The sequence below is a fragment of the Tachypleus tridentatus genome, unplaced genomic scaffold (genome assembly GCF_004210375.1).
Source record: "Tachypleus tridentatus isolate NWPU-2018 unplaced genomic scaffold, ASM421037v1 Hic_cluster_2, whole genome shotgun sequence".
Lineage (NCBI taxonomy): Eukaryota > Metazoa > Arthropoda > Merostomata > Xiphosura > Limulidae > Tachypleus > Tachypleus tridentatus.
Window position 1 is genome coordinate 26,998,891 of NW_027467782.1, and position 13,979 is coordinate 27,012,869.

Genomic DNA, 13,979 nt, shown 5'->3' on the forward strand with positions numbered 1-13,979 from the left:
AAGGCAGTTAGTCATCACCATTCACAGCCACACCTGAGGCTACTCTTTTACCAATGAATAGTGTGGATTGACTGTCATATTATAATGCCCCATGGCTGAAATGGCCAAAACTGAAAAGTACTACTGAAGATCTTACAAAACAAATATATAGTAGTGTTACTTGCATCTGAACTTAAATACTGAGGGTTTGTCATTATTTTAATAATCTCTCTGGCACGCAAAATATAAAGATTTTCTTATGGTTATTTTGGTGCATTCATAAAAAAATTCCAAGCTATATTAATTTCATTCTTGAAAATACAAACATGAAAAAAAAAAATTACATTATTTACAGCTGAAAAGAAAACAAGAAACGACCTTAAAAAATTACAAGTAATTACATATAACATTTCCTTTTAGTCATTAAGAAATCAAAGTAAAAAAAAATAAATAAACAACAAAACTAATATGCTTACATACAACTATATACATATATACACACACGTGCCACTTTAAACAGGTACTTGATACATATATATACATATATACACACACACTCTTATATACACATATCACTATAAGCAGGTATTTGATCCATATCATCTTCAATAAAGCCATAAAAAGTACATTTTACACAACTAGAAATAGGTGAATTTCATATCCCTAATGTTTCTCATTTAAGTGACCTACCAGGTTAAAGGTCATGATGCATACAAGGTTCAACAGTGCAGCTGTCACAGAGGTAGTAAGAGATACCATGCTGGTTAGTGTCTGATTGTCACTCAATGTGAAGTACAGAACAGTTTGAATGGATATTCTGTAAACAATCACACCAACCACAGCAGCAATAGCTATTGTTATCTAAAGAACAAAACATAATTTAATTCTATAAAGAATCACTGCATCAAGACCTACTGTAACACAGAATATGTATGTAAATTTAAAATAGTTTTAGGGAACTTAAAAAAAAACACTTTGCTGTAGCAAACTATAACTGGAGTCTGGCAGTTAAAGTCCAGATTTCTTCACACAGTTGGAGGTTATTTGTCCTTTTATGGAGTGGTTCACTAAGTCTTTGCCTAGATTTTCTAGGCAGCAAATTGTTTTGCAGGATATGATAAAACAAAAACCATGAAATCTGCAACTGATCAAACAACTCTAAAGTTATGCTTTTCTGTGGCATCTTAACCCATTTTATAATTACTAAAAATGGGCAATTTCGCAATTTTTTGTTTGTCAATGTTTGGGACCTGTACAAAAATATCTTTCTACCAGCTACCATGTAAATTGGTCAAAATATGGCTGAGTAAATGATCAACAAATATCTCTAAATTGTGCTTTTTTCAGATCTCTTCCTGCCTCCACCCCCCCCAAAAAAAAAAAAAAAAAAAAAAAAAAGATTCAAAATGGGCAAATCTAGCTATTTTTGTTTGTCATTGCATTGAGCTCATGAATATTTACATTTGTGCCAGTTGACTTCCAGACTGCTGTAAATATAACCACGCAAGAGCCCAAAAGATATATTTTTGGGTTGTTTGGCATCTGACCCCTTAAAAAAGCCTAAATAAAAAAATGAAAATACTTACTGGACATACTGGATCAAAGTATGACCCTACCAAGTTTCAAGATAATCTGCCAAGATATGTAGGTATGGCAATCGACTGAAAAGAGTTTGGAAGAAGGTGAAGCAACAGAAAAACTATATCTCTTTCATGATGATGAGGAACCCACATCAAGTAAAAATGTATCTCAAGATGGCTGGTATGGGTATTAAAACTTTTTCTTAACCTGAAGGCCTGAGATTCCTAAGAAGGTGAAACATTGTTTTCTAATTTATTTTAATAAGAGTTTTAATATCCATACCAGCCATCTTGAAATACAGTACACCTATCCGTGGAGACAATTATGAGAAATAACTGTTTTGTATACCATACTGCAAAAAATTGGAAACTGGATTCACTGAAAATAATAAAAAAATCCTCCCAAGTTTACAAAATGCATCTTTTAAAAACAATTTTTCTTTAAACATAGAACCAAAATCAATGACCATGAAGTTATAAGTCATCTTAATTTAAGAATGCAGCCTTACTCTAAAACAGTACCACCTGTGGTACTGGGATGTCTCTTTAAGCCTTTGAGTAATCTCTGATCATTTGGGAAAAAACCTTTAAAAGTAGACTCATTCTTGAAACACCACTGAAAACTTTTCTTGTAAATAGACTGGACCACCAAAAGATTGATAATAAGCAAAATACATGATTGTTGAGACAAAGTTAAAATTTCCTTACTTAATCGTGTTATTTTTATTCATGTTATTGTTACACAAAACTACAGCAAAATCGACTGAGCATTTTCAACCACAACATAGAAAGATATGCTGTATGGAATGCTCACTTAAAATCAGTTAATTTTCAGTGAAAGATGCTTTACGTGGTTATAAGTGCATAACAGATACAACGTTGTTCAGTGACTGCTTTCATATTGGACTCACGTTAAACAAGTCACAAAACCTTGATAAATAATTACTTCAAAAGACACAAATCTTTATTTAAAGAGACGTTTTAAACACACTTGTTTTATTTGAAAGGGCTGTTTTCCTACTGGAATAATTTTATACGTGCCTAGTGGGGGTCGTGTCTCACTCTAAACACATATTTTCTCATTGTTGTGCACTAAAAAAAAGTCAACATAGCAGATAATTAAAAACTAGGTATTTAAAATCCACAAATAGAGATCACAAAAAAAATGTAAGCAAACAAAACTGTAGATCTATTGCTGACAGCTTAACTCAAGCCACAATTAATCATTTTGATTCCACTATAAAATTATTTCAAATGATATTTATTTTGTTACAGGACTCCACTGAGATTTCTGCAAGAAACTGACAGTACTTTTGAACTTACTTCCCCATCCTTAATTATGTCATGCTGTGAAATTTTCTGAGTCCTTCATTTTTAGCCATCAAAAAATCCAGTGTTTTACTAGTATGTGCATTAGTTGGAAACTACAGCTTGTGCATTTTCTAGTGTTTTTATTGGAAACAGATACAACAAAATTAGGCGATTCTGATGATGGATATTGTTATTCAAGCCACTGTTGTTCATCATTACTCAAATTTATTTCCTTGGCAACATTTCAACAGCTGTTTGACACTGGATGATTACCATAACAGATGCTACTATTCAATATCACATCGGTAATTCTTTCTACTGTTTTTTGTACTTAGCAAAAGTCACAAGTACATATTCAGTATTTATTACCACTGCATATATTACTCTTTCATATAGCTATTGCAATTTTAAACAGGTAGTGGTAGTAAAAGTTATTGATAATTAGCAATTTAGCAAAGTGTGCCACTGAGAGAATTATTTGTGTTGCCTTTTTCTAACAAACACTTGTACACAGCAGGCTGTTGAAGAACAAACATATTGTTATGTAAACCTATCAAAGTAAGCATGTGACTGTGTATGTTTATGTTGCACTAAACTTTGTTGTATTTTTTTAAAAGAAACATTATTCCATTCTGATGAGATTCCTTTGTTACTGTTCATCTTTTGTTATATAATAGTTCAAGCTGATGGAAGCTACTCATTAAATTTGTGATCATACAATCTTTGCCTTCACAATGGTCCTTTGAGAACAATTTTACAGTTTGTATGTTACAGGTGTATACCAGTAAATATGTTTATTTTATCTTGAATATGTGTCATTTATTTTTAATATGTGGTGGATAAGTGGAACATAAAGCACAAGCAACAGTAAACTGTCAAAAATTATGTAACATTCAATTGAATTCACATGCACTTGTGAAGTTTAGAATGTATTCTCTATTAATGAATATTAAAAAAAAACATCTTAAGTAACAATATAATTAAAACTCATTCTAGATTGTCAGAAAAATAAAGAAACAACATGAATCAAAATGCAGAGACTGTATTGTCAAGCCTATAGCCAAAGGCTCTAACAAAGTAAATAAATACAGCTGCAAGTAATGTCTGTATTATTTTCTTAAGATTATTATAAATCTCTCTATTAACTCCATGCCTACAGTACTTATCAATTTTAGTGGGGACAAAATAGTTTGTTTACTTTTAAGAGTCCCGAGTTGTCAGCTTGAAATGACAATTTTATATTTTGATTCAACTTTTCTGATGATCCATACACCCCTTCCCAAATTAATAATTTTTAATAATAAAGTTCACATACACATATATTCCTGTATACAGATAAATTTCTCATTCCCACTGAATACCAAACACCATCACTGTGTCAAATAGTCTTCATTACCTACTGAACCTGTTTCTAAAGTTCACTGTTCTCAAAATTGGTTCTTCTTTAAATCTGAAATCTTAAATGTTCACATAGCTCTAGTGTACACACCTACATACTCAAATTAATTCATAAATAAATACTCACAAGTAGTAACACCACAGACCAGGAAAATATGGTACACGGTACTCGTCTCTTCCAAAACGAAACACATGGTTCGTTTACCTGTTACAGTGTACATCACAGAAGCATTTAGAAAAACACATCAGTAAAAAACTAAGTAATAAATTTTCATAACTCGTAAGAAACAAAGTTCAAACACATGCCCTTAGAAAAAAGAACCAGAACTGATGAAAAACTACTGTAATATTCCTTCTGAAGTTCAATTTACATTATTTTTGAAGGGGATAATAAAACCACAACTTAGGCATTGGAACATCTAACTTGTTTGTTTGTTTTTTAAAAAAGGGATAAAATAAATGTAATGAACTTTAAATTATTTGCTTTGTTTTAAATTTCACACAAAGCTACACGAGGGCTATCTGCACTAGTTGTCCCTAATTTAGCAGTATACAACTAGAGGGAAGGCAGCTAGTCATCACCACCCACTACAAACCCTTGGGCTACTCTTTTACGAACAAATAATGGGATTGACCATCACATTATAATTACGAGTCGAGCGCCTTAACCACCTGGCAGCCAGGCGGGGACTTTAAATGAGAATATTTGAAACAAGCATAAAAGTTGACATTTTAAACTTTCAATTTCAAACAATGTTCTACCAAGATCTTTTACATTTTTGATATTCACATGTATTTTTTATACTCTGCTGTCTTTTAAACTACATGTAATGCATTTACACTGAATTATTTTTAGAAAAGTGTTTTATCACCCTTTTAAAATTGTACCTCTGAAGACCATTTACTCAAAATAACTGCATTTTTGAAGAAGAATAAGGCATTTTTTTAAGTTTAATAATTTTAAGAAAGAATTTATACAAAAGATACATCGCTTGTTAATTTTGTTTGATAGAGTTATTTAGTTACAGTTTTGTTGTAAAACCAATACCAAACACTTTTAGTGTCATCATAAAACTTATAATCTGATAATCAACTACAACATTGCAAAATCATCATCAACAGATAGATCTAGACTTGTATAAAAACAAGACAAATTGTGGGAACAACTGGACAAAAAGTCAGATGTTTGTTTTGATGTTTATTATAAATTGATAACTGCTGTTCTTACCCCTGTAATAAAGTTTACTTTCTTTTTCTTTACTGTTGATAATTTGGCTAAATATTCTGGCCTTGGATGTTCCTGGTGATATAAAAAAAAACACACATTATGATCAAGAGTTCAGGTAAAACATCATATCTGTGTGTTAAGAAATTTACATTTTTTAAACATGTATTTTTGAGAAACTTTCTCAAAAGAATAACTTTAGGGAACATTCAAACATTATTTTTATAAATCAAAGTTTGAAAAGATGTTCAAAGGAAAATACTAGAGAGTAGCTGTAAATATCATACTGGAAACAAACAAACTTGTCCTGAGCACCCACTCAAGGCAGGAAAACAAGGTCATTAACCCTTTCACATCAAGAAGGTCAAGCTGCATATGTCACAACCTTTTACAGAGTTAAATTCAAAATTTAATTAAACTAGTTTATTATCGATGTATACAAGTAAACTTTGCATCACAATGTAATTACTGAATCAAATTTTAATAGTATTTAAGTTCTTAGATTCTTCCTTTTTTTATAATTTACTTATCACCTCTACAAGAATTGAATAATTTTATGTAAATTAGTTATTATAAAGTAGTTATTTTACGGCTTTCTATCTTATTCGTTCATGATGTCATACACTAGGAAATTAGTCATTTAGCACGCACACAGCTTCTCTTTTACAAGCTGCCAATAGTTCTCTATGATGTTGTATATCCATAGACTTACCACTATATCAGCAAGGGGCATTTAGTGTGGTAGTGCCATTAGTAAAGAACAAAAAAAGATGCTGGTAAACAGTACATTTTATGTTTTTCATGAATATTCTTTATTTATTACTATAAAAGTAACTAAAATGAAAAAACAAGAAAGTTGTTAGGTTAGATTAGCTAAAATAATGAATAGTAATAAGAAATATTCTTCATATTGTTTAATGTAATTCAAAAGGGTAACATGAGCTGAAGGTTCACCAAGTGATTTAAAACTTGTGAAGAAGGACTGTTTGTTTTGAATTTTGCACAAAGCTACTCGAGAGCTATCTGTGTTAGCCGTCCTTAATTTAGCAGTGTGAGACTAGAGGGAAGGCAGCTAGTCATCACCACCCACCGCAAACTCTTGGGCTACTCTTTTACCAATGGATAGTGGGATTGACCATGACATTAGAATGCCTCCACGGCTGAAAGGGCGAGCATGTTTGGCGTGATGGGAATGCAAACCCGCAACCCTCAAAGGAAGGATTAATAGTTAAACATGGTTCAAAAGTCAATAAAACTGTAAGATTAAGAAGAAACAGAAGATGTATATTGTCACAATTTGTTGTCATTTTAGCACAATAAAAAAGTAATTAACAATTATTTCATAATTTTATGGTGGTTATGAGGATGTTTAGATTGGCTGATCATTTGAAAGTTACAGCTTGTAAAATAACAGATAAAATAAACTTTTTACTGACAGCAAACATCATCTGATATTTATGAAGGAGGTTTAAAGAACTACATAAGTGAAATTTGAAAATTTTTAAATGAAGTATTTTTAATCTTAACATGAAAAATCACTTTGCAATCATAACAGTCAACACTGACAACATATAATTAAAATACTTGTATGATTACTGTCAAATTTGTCATGACACAACTAGTACCTTCACAATCACAATAGGTATACTGCCATGGTTAAAAGTTCATGTCAAATACACAAGTCCATTGTGATAAATTAATAACTGAAATAAAAGTACACATTACCTCTAAGGTGTCAAAATTCGTTGCATCCCAATGGTGGGTGATTTTTGATGAGTATCTTTTCCACAATTCCATAAAGATAACGGCTGAAAGTAAATAAAAACAAAGTGATAAAGTTTATCATCACTAAAGACAAAAATCGCAACAGAATACAAATTACTCTTTAAACTTATATGGCTCATGATAATTTATTCAACTATTTTTGTTCACCAAAGTGTTAGTAATAATAAACTTTGTAAAGTGTTTTCTTTTTTCCTTGAAAAGTCCCAAATTACAGACAAGATATCTCAAAGTAATAACATGCTTTTGGAATTAATTTGAAGTGTTTGATGTGAGACTTCAGTAATAGAAGTTTAAAGTCTTGAATGTGTAGCAAATTTGATGTGCTTTATGTTGGTTTGAAATTAAGACCATTTCAAGTATTGCAGGTTGGACGTTTTTATGTTGAAGTAACCCTTTTGCTATGGGCATCCATTACCACACATATCATGAGGATTTTCTTAGTGAGTTACTTTCCCAAAATTCAGGTCCTTTGTAAGGTCAGTTTTATGTTACTGGATATGGTAGCATGAGCATACATGCACCTTGTCATTGTAACTTCTACACTGTTATCCAGACACAGTTGAAAGATCAATATAATAAATTTATATATGTACGTGGTGTGGACAAGAAAAGTGGCCTCCTCGAAAATACTGTTAATTTGTTATATATTTTATTTGATAATAGAAAAATGTGTTAAATGCACTTCACAAGATCTATTCCAAAATAATATCAAATAAATTAACATTTTCAAGGGAGAGGCACTCTTTTGTCCTCCCCTTCTATATAAATGTATAATGTTATCAAATTTAAGCTATTTTATATGAGTTATAGTTTGTAGTTATTCTAGAATGAAAAAAGGCATTATTTATATTAATTTCCTAATTGTTTATAGTGGTCAAATCTATCAAGCCCATACAGAGTTTCATTAGTAAAATAACAGACAAAACATTATGTTTTTCTTTGTACAAAAATGTTTGATAATTATCTGGAGGTTATAAAAATTTTATATGTAAAATTTGAACATTTTCTGATGCACACAAACATTTTTAACCTTAAAATCAAAATTACTATGCATGTTAGATAGTCAACATGCTAAAAGAAAATAGGCATAAGAAAAGCGTAACTTAAAAAAGTCTTAAAACTAATTTACAAAAAATTTGATATTTTGTGTATGAAAGCTCTAACAGAGTCTGAAGAAGAGAATATTATTTATATAACTTTAACATGTAAATCTATATAATACTTACCCCAGAGTGACATAAAAACAGCAAAAAATACAGCAGCACCATTGTCAAAAAGATGTGTAATTTTGACAAAAGTGCATGTCTGTCCTAGCTGTTCATATTTACATCCTTTTATGTCACACCGAGGACATAAAATTACGTCATTGTGGTTCTCACAGACGTCCTTGCTGTAAAAAAAAAAAAATGCAATTTTGTTTTAAATTTATAGAATAAACACAGTACAGTTGAACATTTAAATCAATCATAATATACAACTATCAATTTCAATGATAATGCCACATAAACTAACTAATTAATTGAAATTATGTTTAAATCAATTTGTCACAAAAATTATTGAAAATATATTTTAGGTACATTAATGGTTAAAACATATCAACCAATAAAATTAATGGTTCCAATTATTACTCTTTGCAATTATTCCAGCTACAAATGTCTTGTGCAAAATAATTAATTAGTTAAACACTGATTAATTAGTCCAGTGATTAATTACTTAACACATTCCATCAATTACATATCTCTAAATAACTGATTTATTTGAGGTATAATTTAGAAAATGATCAAACATGAGTTATAAAAAATAATAAACTGTTTGATAACTCTTTTAACTTTTTTCTCCCCTAATTCATACCTGTGAGCATCACCCACCAAGGTGAAGAACCCATAGATGAAACACAGCACTCCTACTGCTGAAGCTGGGATCAGCATACAGGTATAAAATCCCAGCCAAGCAAAGTAGAGGCCAATTTTCACTCCAAAATATTCCCTGAAAAAATTGAAAGGAACAAACAATAAAGTGATTCTTATCAAACAAAATATAGTGGATACAATAACTAATGAGGAACTCCAAAAAATCAATCCATAAGAACCTTTTTTTTTTTTTTTTTTTATAAAGATTTGTCTCAATTTTAAACTCTGATTAGTATGAGAGCAAAGTGATTTTCATGCTAAAATTAATAATATGTTTATATCTTTAATATTACAGTTTCCAAATTTCATTTGCATAGCTTCTAAAATCTTCTAATTGAATATCAAGTTATTTTTGGAAAATATTTATATGTCATGCATTAGTGTCTCTACCTTCACATTACATGAGCTCAGGCCATTTGTTTAACCTTGTAACCACACCAAAAAAAATATGAAAATTTTTCCTTTCTAAAATCCCTGCAGAGCACAATAAAAGCTTATCATTGTTTATCCTGACTATCTTCAGGCTTGTATCAGTTAAATATGACAACTTCCTTCATACTAAGCCTATGTAACAACCCAGGAATCACCTTGTATACACTTCGTTCAAATTACAGCATAAAGTTATGTCATACAAACAATCTTCAAAAGTATATACATATATTGCAAATAAATTAATCTATTTCTTCATTCATATATTCTAATGTTACCTAATAAGTATTTTTTTTATAATAAAAACAAACAAAATATGTGCATAAAAAATAACAAAATCTAGTACTTTATTGTGAATGCTGTAATTTCTTTTGTTGTCAAAGACTTAAAGTATTGATAGAGGCTAACCCAAATTTTCCATGGGGCTGTTTTTCATTTTTTCCCCAAATTATTTATTAATTTCATACACACAATTTAGAGCACAAACAATAATAAACACAAAGAATTCAATGTCTTATAATTATTACAATTTAACTGGTTTTCTAACTAAACATTGTGCATCAAAACACTTTCCTTGGCTGGTTAAACTAAACATAGTAATAGCAGATTTGAATCTATGTTCCAAAAAAATTAAAAGCCATCCTGTGAACGAGATGACATTATACATAAAAGAGAATATTAAATATTTATTTTCTAATGGTTATCAATAATGTAATAGCAAATGTCAAAGACAGAGAGAGAGAGAGATTATTTACTTTATTTTGAAAGACTGTATGTCGAACAGAGCTGTATTCAATTTCAGTGAACCAAACACAAGTGAAAAGATGTCTAAGTTTAGCAATTTTAAACAAACAAGTGCCATCACGTGATACAGAAATGTAAACACTAAGACGTTACAAATTAAAATATTTTACTTTTGAAATTCAGAAATTAAAACTATTATATAACAGAAACATCTGATTAACTACATGCTAATTCTATTAGATCTACATCTCTTTTGGTTGGTTATTACCACATCTTTATTGAATTTTGTAGCTCAATAAATATAATACAATAGCAACAAAAGAGAATTCTCTCCCTCCTATCATGACTGACTCTCCTTATACATAATTATTGTATTCAGAATGATCGCTTTCAAAACACAACTTGTAAGAATAAAACTCCAACTGAGACTCTAAACATGGCATACAAATATAAGATGTTTTTTTGGTAATTTCAATCTTTAGGTAAAACTCAAAACTTTTACCAAGTGATTTTTTATATTAAATAAATAAATTCTGTCCAGGAAATTATTAACACTCACTTGATGTCATCAAGGGGTTGCTTTTTAAATATTGTTGAAAACGAAGCCCAGTTGTTCAATAACCATTTCCTGGGAGCTTTGTCATCTGAAGAATGACATTCCCCCTAATAATACGTCAAAATAAATTATCAACATAACCATTATTTTACTGATACAGAAAGTGAAATATCAACTAATAAAAATATGTTAAAGTGTACTTTGCTGGAAAATAATATTAATAACAAACTACAGGAGCAACCCTATCACACAAATTCATCAGGTCATAAACCTGATATAATACACACTGGCTGTAGAAATAACTGTGAACAATACTTTTAACATATGAAAAATTGTACTTTATCAACATCACGCACACTTGGAAAGAAGAATCCAATAAGTTAACTGACCTCATGTAAAGGAAAGGCAGCTTCAGAGACACGATCTTTGATAAGCTTTGTTATTCCTGAAAAAATAGGAGAAAAACACAGTATAAATACATAAGGCATGAAATATTTAAATATAAAAATATTTAATAAAACAATGTTAACAGTGATTGCAATGACTTTTATTCATCACTATATATCATGTCATATATATTGAAACGCACATATCATACGTAACAAACCCAAGCACACATGTCAAGTACTACAGGGTTGCCAGTGACTAAGTCTTTTTTAGTAGTTTAAGAAGCCTATAACCATATTATTATTTACCAAATTTTCACTTTCTTATTCAGATGAAATAAGGTTTCATTATACTGTTCTGCTGAACCATTGAAAACAGGATTCAAAATTAAAGCTTACAGAGAAATAAAAAAGAAACTTATTGGATTGCTAATCTAAATACTGATCAACCTTTTGGACTTAATCTGGAACCTGGAATCGTTGATCTTCGTTCACTGGTTTCATCTTTGTCAAAAAAATTATTTTTATTCTTTGCTTATTTATTCTCATATTGTGAAAGCTGAATTTACTGACACATACTATTTGTTTAAGATAATTTTTCATATAATTTTTTATAAACTAATTAGTATATCTTTTTCAACCTGTCTCCAGGTGTCACCTTTACTTTACTTATAAGTGCAGTTTTAAATACACACATATTCAGCCATTTCTGAAGTAAAATATTCCTTGCACCTTTTCGCATATATTATCACCATTGGCTATATTATACTGGAAATGAGACGTTTACACAAGAACATAGAGAAATAGACATTTCTTGGAAAACCACATGATGTTCCTGATGTCACTAAACTACCTTTATTTGTATATCACTCATTTGATTACACCACCATTTCTAATTTGTAACTGAAGAAAGATCCACTTTTCAAAAGTGCTCAAATTGTGGGTTTTTTATTCATTTCTATCAAGACATCTTGAACCAACATGTTTTTACAACATCTTGAATGACCTGTACAATATATTGTCCAAATAAAAAAGCACACACACCTCCAATACTTATAGTGGGTTACAGTCTAAGAGCAGAATTAACTGACTTCTTTCCAAACTGTTTATTATCAAACGACTATGTATATTATATCACAACACAAAACAACTTGTTTTTACCTGTTACAATGCTAACTATATAGGACTGACCTAAACATTAGGGAAAGTTGCTTACTTTCTACATAAAATACAGAGTGGACCACAGCTGAAGTTATTTAAATTAACTGTGCATTGGTTTCCACTTCTGTGTGATTGTATCAGGAATACCCAGGGTTACAAAGATTTTATTTGTTTCTATTAAGACTTCTTGAACTCACATTTTTCTCACATCATAATTATACTGTTCTCATAACATCTTTAGTTTTTCACCTATGTTCTGCTATTTCTTTATTCATCAGTTAATCTGTCAATATTACAACTTCCTAAGCTTTAGACAGGAGACATTTGTTCTATGTACAGGCAGTAAAACCATAAAATTAAAAGAAGAGTATAGGGAGATGCTAAGTTGAAACTTTGAAGAAAATAGAAAGCCTAGCATTCAGAGAGGAAAAAACATGTTTGTTCATTATATTTCATATTTTTCAGTTTCTCATTTCACTGCACATTGGTAATTTCATTTCTATTAGTATTACGGTTGAAAAATAGTAGATGATATGTAAAGTTTTGCCAGAAAAATATTTTTGAAAAGAAGTATTTTTTTTACTTTTCAAATGGAAACTTTCACTCAGACTGATTCATTTTAGGCTTTAGAAATTCACAGACAGATCTTTATGAGAAATATTGATTACTTGTGTACAGTACAGTTATAGCTATTAATTTTTATATTTATGAATATTATTCAGCACAATTAATTTTAGGACTAAAACTTAATCTAGTTGAAACTTATGAGATATAATCAAGTGTTAATAAGCAAAGGTAGCCAACCAATCAATCAGTACATTCTAATAATTATAGCTTCTTGTTTTCTGTGTATTAACTTATGAATATTAAACACTTCTTGTCAGTTTGCTATATAAAATTAGATTCATTAACTGTTCACATCATGTGATAAATAACAAAACTTCTAGTACACACTGATAGTCTTATGTCAAACTACATTAAAAAATACAAGTCTCTGAATTTAAATTGTAAAGTTTAATATGACAGAAAAGTTCAGGTGGACATTCCATCTTGGGATTTTATATATACATGAGAAAATAAATCAGCAGCTGGTCAGTACAAGGTCAAAACAAAATATAATGATGACAAGTACAAATCATTATAACCCAAAGGGTATTTTAAGACACAGATATTTAAGTGTTAGCCCTAAAAATACACACTAACTTTTAATTAACAGATTTTTTAACATGATTTTTACGAAATATTTGAGGACTATCTGTGCTAGATGTCCCAAATTTAGACTAGAGGGAAGGCAGCTAATCATCACTGCCCACCATTAACTCTTGAGCTACTCTTTTACCAATGAATAGTGGGATTGACTGTTACACAATCATGCCCCCACAGTTGAAACGCAAGCATGTTTGGTGTGACAGAAATTTAAATCTGCAACCCTCAGACTGTGTTGCAAGTGCCCTGTCCATCTGATCATGCTGAACTAAATAATTTAAGGATATATCAGTAAATCAAAAAGGTAAG

At 30.2% G+C, this 13,979-nt stretch overlaps 1 protein-coding gene across 10 annotated transcripts in view; it reads right to left on the reverse strand.

Annotated features, from left to right (window-relative positions):
- LOC143242450 (anoctamin-2-like) overlaps nucleotides 1–13,979 on the reverse strand; it is a 67,925-nt gene that overhangs the window by 17,035 nt on the left and 36,911 nt on the right. For 7 of the 10 annotated variants that reach the window (XR_013022710.1, XR_013022712.1, XR_013022709.1 and 4 more), the window contains 8 exons: nucleotides 11,307–11,362; nucleotides 10,921–11,024; nucleotides 9,130–9,264; nucleotides 8,505–8,668; nucleotides 7,219–7,301; nucleotides 5,497–5,568; nucleotides 4,396–4,473; nucleotides 670–840 (listed from right to left, as the gene is read on the reverse strand). Coding sequence is in view for 2 of the 10 variants with exons in the window: in XM_076485854.1 (XP_076341969.1) it covers nucleotides 670–840; nucleotides 4,396–4,473; nucleotides 5,497–5,568; nucleotides 7,219–7,301; nucleotides 8,505–8,668; nucleotides 9,130–9,264; nucleotides 10,921–11,024; nucleotides 11,307–11,362 (863 nt within the window). In the remaining 8 variants the exon portion in view is untranslated. The remainder of the gene's footprint in view (nucleotides 1–669; nucleotides 841–4,395; nucleotides 4,474–5,496; nucleotides 5,569–7,218; nucleotides 7,302–8,504; nucleotides 8,669–9,129; nucleotides 9,265–10,920; nucleotides 11,025–11,306; nucleotides 11,363–13,979) is intronic. The other 3 variants (XR_013022713.1, XR_013022716.1, XM_076485855.1) reach the window with 1 other exon arrangement.